Source organism: Mastomys coucha, unplaced genomic scaffold (genome assembly GCF_008632895.1).
Source record: "Mastomys coucha isolate ucsf_1 unplaced genomic scaffold, UCSF_Mcou_1 pScaffold22, whole genome shotgun sequence".
NCBI lineage: Eukaryota > Metazoa > Chordata > Mammalia > Rodentia > Muridae > Mastomys > Mastomys coucha.
Window position 1 is genome coordinate 262,368,634 of NW_022196905.1, and position 5,130 is coordinate 262,373,763.

At 46.9% G+C, this 5,130-nt stretch overlaps 1 protein-coding gene across 3 annotated transcripts in view; it reads left to right on the top strand.

The window, feature by feature from the left end:
• Rab4a (RAB4A, member RAS oncogene family) overlaps positions 1-4,331 on the top strand; it is a 26,750-nt gene extending 22,419 nt beyond the window's left edge. For 2 of the 3 annotated variants that reach the window (XM_031341756.1, XM_031341758.1), the window contains exons 6-8: positions 1,820-1,915; positions 3,063-3,194; positions 3,731-4,331. In XM_031341756.1, the coding sequence (XP_031197616.1) occupies positions 1,820-1,915; positions 3,063-3,178 (212 nt within the window). In that variant the 3' untranslated portion in view covers positions 3,179-3,194; positions 3,731-4,331. The remainder of the gene's footprint in view (positions 1-1,819; positions 1,916-3,062; positions 3,195-3,730) is intronic. The other variant, XM_031341757.1, reaches the window with a different exon arrangement.
• The last annotated feature ends 799 nt before the right edge of the window (positions 4,332-5,130 follow it).

Below are 5,130 nucleotides of genomic sequence, written 5' to 3' on the forward strand. Positions count from 1 at the left end.
GGGCAGAGGAAGGTAGGAAGAAAGGAAAGGGAAAGAGAACCAGTTACATCTACACAGGAGACATGTGGTCCCAACCTTCCTAATGCTGCCCCTGTAATACATGCAGTTCCTCATGGTGTGGTGATCCGAGCAGAAAATTTTCATTGCTACTTCACAACTGTAATTCTGCTACTGTTACGAATCTTAGGCAATCCCTATGAAAATCATTCAGCCCCTAAGGTCATGACTCACTGGTTGAGAACCAGTGTTTTAGCATTAGCTAGTTTGTTTGTATGGCTTTGATTTTTCAAGAGAGGGCTTCTCTATATAGCCTTGGCTGTCCTGGAACTCGCTCTCTAGAGCAGGCTGGCCTCACACTCACAGGCATCCACCTGCCTCCCGAGTGCTGGGATTAAAGGTGTATACCACCACCCCACCTCCACCCTGCCACCCCTGCTCCCCAACCCCTTGGCATTTTAGAGCTGTTTAGAAAGCAGGAGCTGTTTAGCATGATCAGGAAAGCTGACCGGTTAGTACAGGCTAATAACTGTGCTGCATATGCCAGCAGGAGCAGGCTTTCCACTGCTTTCCCCTGCCTTCCTCTGCTCCGGGAGATAGAGGAGCATGAATCCAAGTAGTACAGCAGGGCTAGAGAGCTGGCTCAATGGATAAAAGCACTTGTTCTTGCAAAGGACTCAAGTTCGATTCCCAGCTTTACCACCTCCTTGGGCACCAGGTACCCATGTAGTGCATAAACATCTTTTCAGGCAAAACACACAAAAAAATAAAAATCAATCAAATGGGGCTATACAACATCCCCAATTATTATTAATGATTAGTATTAATGATTAGAGGAGAGCTAAATTAGTAAAAATTATGTCCAAATGCACACATTTTCAAACCGAATATAAATTATAAGCTGTGGACAGGGATGGCTTTTCTTGGACAGAGGGGCTGTGTGTGGCTGGGACAGACATGGGTCCTGCTCATGTGTAGTTCAGTGCAGTGATTTATCAGCACACAGATCACTTGGAGAAGAAAGTTTGGCTCTAAGTCACGATTTTAGCCAAGCAGCCCCCACTCTCGTAGTGACTGACACAGTTCTCAGTGTGCTTCCTTCATCCTGTCAGCTCAGGGGTCAGGGCACAACAACGGTCCTTCTTCAGAAAGGGCTGGGCTCCCATAACTTAACACATCAACACACCTTCATCCTGTCAGCTCAGGGATCAGGGCACAACAATGGTCCTTCTTCAGAAAGGGCTGGGCTCCCATAACTTAACACATCAACACACCTTCATCCTGTCAGCTCAGGAGTCAGGGCACAACAATGGTCCTTCTTCAGAAAGGGCTGGGCTCCCATAACTTAACACATCAACACACCTGGATCAACATATCTTATGATCCCAGCACTTGGAAGGCAGGGTCAAGAGTTCAAGACCAGCCTCAGCTACGTGAAACCTTATCTATAAAAACAGACAAAAAATTATATATTTATATGTATTAATTTTATATTTATAGAAAGAGAAGATTTAGGTACTGGATTCTGCATGTTACTACATGAGAATCCTGAATAGGCTGTCAGCAGTTACAAGTCACTGTCATTGGGCCAACAAGATGGCTCAGTGGACAAAGGCCTCCAAGCCCAAGGACCTGAGTTCCATCCCTGTGGCCCACATAGAGGAAGGAATAAAAGCCTGACCTACGAACTGTCCTCTGACTACTGCACCCACACCATAGCACCTCCCTCCAAAACGAATGAGAAACTATTACGAGATTTTAAAGCCCATTCTCTCCCACTTCACTAAATGTGGCTCCCTCTCTTCTTTGATACCATTTGTAGAGCTGATGTTCCTGGAAACTAGTGCACTGACTGGCGAAAACGTCGAAGAGGCTTTCATGCAGTGTGCAAGGAAAATACTTAACAAAATTGAATCAGGTACCAGCCTTTCCCTGGCCTCGTCTGTGGGTTTTGCCCTGTAGCTCAACAGTGCCCCCTGCTGGCTGGGATGAGCAAGGCTATAGTAAAGCACTGCTATATAGCAAGTCAGTCACACTTGCCTGAGAGAAGCAAGCTCCCCAGGAGTCACTGGTCAGGGGCAGGTGTACACAGGGTGCTATCAAAACTGGGTTGTTACAGACTAGAAAGTGAACATTGCTACTGCTTAGTTTTAAGTTAATTTTTTTTTTTATGCATAATACTGTCACACTCAAACACTCAAATTCAAAATCCACTCAAGCATCCAGAACTCAGGCTCAAGCGACTCAGAGGTGAGAAGCACACACTGCTTGCAGAGGATCCAAATTCTATTCAGTTCCAAGTTCCTACACTGGATAGCTAGCTCATAACTGTCTCTAATTCCAAAGGATCCAATGCCCTCTCATGGCCTTCATGAGCACCTGCACACATGCGTGCATACACACTTTAAATAAATTTTTTGAAAAATCCAAAAGCTCCTGAAGTCAGCCATTGTTATGGGCTCTTGATTCTCCCAGGAATATTTAATGCCTTGTATTCAATCCAGGCACTGGGGCAACAGCATATAAACGTGAGGACCTGAGTTTGATCCCTAACACCTGTGTAATAATCTGGGTGTGGTGGTACATGCTAGTAATCGAGGCAATGGTAAGGTAAAATCAGGAAGACCCCTGAGGCTCACTTGCCAGGCTGCATTACCAAATAAGTGAACCCCAAGTCTCAGAGAATCCATGTTTCAAAACAAACTGAGCTCTGGTATCCATGTTAGGCATGTGCACACGTGTTACACACTACACATATGCATTTTAAAATTAAGGCATTTCTTTTCCAGCCCAGTGTGGCAGTGAACACCTTTAATCCCAGCATTAGGGGGCAGAGACAGACAAACCTCTGCATTCAAAGCCAGTCTGGTCTACATAGCAAGCAAGAGACCAGCCAGGGCTACACAGTGAGGCCCTCTTTCAAAGAACAAAAATGTTTTTAGTAGATATATTTTTGCTCTTCACAATGAAGATACAAATGCATGGGATATTACACTTTGCCCTTTTTATTTTTCACTTACCATGTTTGGGGAACACAGAATCACAGGCATTTTCTTGGTCCTCAGGTGAGCTGGACCCTGAGAGGATGGGCTCTGGTATTCAGTATGGAGACGCTGCCCTGAGACAGCTACGGTCACCTCGACGTACACAGGCTCCAAGTGCACAGGAGTGTGGCTGCTAGGCACCCCAGCACACAGGTGGGTGTTGGGGGCCCTGCATCCTGGGCAGAAAGGAGGGGCTGTAAAACTGCAGTGGCGGGGGTGGGATGGGGAGAGGAGAGGCTCATAGGAATAGTCAGTCAGAGGTCTGCCCCAAGGACGGGCACTGCAGGGGCTCCTCCCAAACATTCAGAAGCAAAGGCAGGGCAGACAGGGAGAGCCCACTGGTCCTGCTGTGGCCATTCTTTCCTCCAACCACAGAGCATGCTTGACCTAACTGGAGCATCTCCAGAACCAGCAAGCTCTCCACTAAACTTTTAATAGCTCCCTCTCCCATTTACAACAGTGGACATTTTTGTCAGGGAAGTTAGGCTCACTCTATAGCCCACGTAGGCCTCCACCTTAGGATAATCCTCCTGCTTTAGCCTCCCTCCCAAGTCCTGGGATTACAAGTGTCTATGCTCAGCTCACAGTGGGCTGGCTAGCAGTGTGAGCCAGTGCTGATTCAAAGGTGAGACTGTCTGTCGGGCTCTGAGCTGTTTGGCCTTTACAAATCACACTTATATGTTTCTCAGGTTCAGCAATGGTTTCTGGAGCACAGCTGCCGGAGCCTGAAGCGCCTGGAGTTTTTACTACCATCTTTTCTACTCTGCACAGAAGTAGATCTTCCTGGGGAACGGTGCACACTGGCAGCTGGGGCTCAGCAGCCATTCTGCAAACTCACTCAGCGGACAGTACCTTTAGATGCCACATGTATGCAGATCCCTGCCCCACGTGTACCCTTCATATTCCGTTAAATCAAGCTTGTGCTGCCCACGGCTCAGCACGTCCCCACAGCACAGAGCCAGTGTGACAAGAGAACCCTGCACTCAACGAGCTTTTTTTTTAAACTCACAGGAAATGCAGTTGTGAATGAGAGAGAGAGAGAGCGTGCTTTTCTCATTGCGATGGTTAACTCTGAGATGCAGTTGTGAACGCAAGCGTGCTTTCCCCATTGTGTTGGTTACATGTATGACTCAGTATGAAAGGACTCTTGTGTGAACAGCCAGTGCGTTTCTTATTTAATCCCTCTCACCCCCTTTTACACTATTTCTGTGATCCTCACCTGAAATGCTAAACCCACAGGACTCATTAACACCTGGAAATAAAGTGGAACCGAGTTTCTCATGCACAGTATGCTGCCCTGCCCATCCTGCTTGGCTTCCACGTCACCCCCACCGTCTCCCTGCCAGAAGACCCACTGTTGACCACGATGCTTTTCCTAAAGCTCAGTGTAAGGGCATCTCAGCCTCTTTTCACATCATATGTTGTTTTGTGGTCATTTTCAGGAAACTCACTACCTCTAGAGCAAAGGCTATTGCTTACTAAGAAACCTTGGGCTAGGTTAAAGTGCTTCGGTTTGCAGGTGCAAGGCCCTGGGCTTGATCCCCAGCAAACACCTCCACACCACACACGTAAGGTGTGGTGGTCCACACCTATAATCCCAGCACTCAGTGAACTGAGTCAGCACGGGGCGCTTATGAGTTCAAGACCATCTTGAGCTCGAGAGACTAGTATGTGTATGGAGTGAGTACCTTGTAGAGGTCTATCTCACAAAATATCTTTGCAGCTTCTCCTGAATTCATAAATGCCTTACTGTATACAATTATCAAGTCAACCTGCTTTTGTTGGCAGGGTCTCACTATGTAGCCCTGGGACTTGCTGTATAGATCAGGATGAACTCAAAAACCCACTTGTCTCTGCTTTATGAGTTCTGGGAGTAAAGGCATGCACCACCACACCGGGCAAAGCCTTTCTCCCAACAAACAATGTTTCCTGAGCACTGCCTTGGGCAAATTTTAATATGCTCAAGCTTTATCTCTCTTCTATTTAAAATGTCCAATTTTGAGACTTTCTCTTTGGCATAATCTTACTTGCTCTGACTGGCCAAGTCTGTTTATACAATAGGACTGGTGTCTCAGCAACGCTGTGTCCT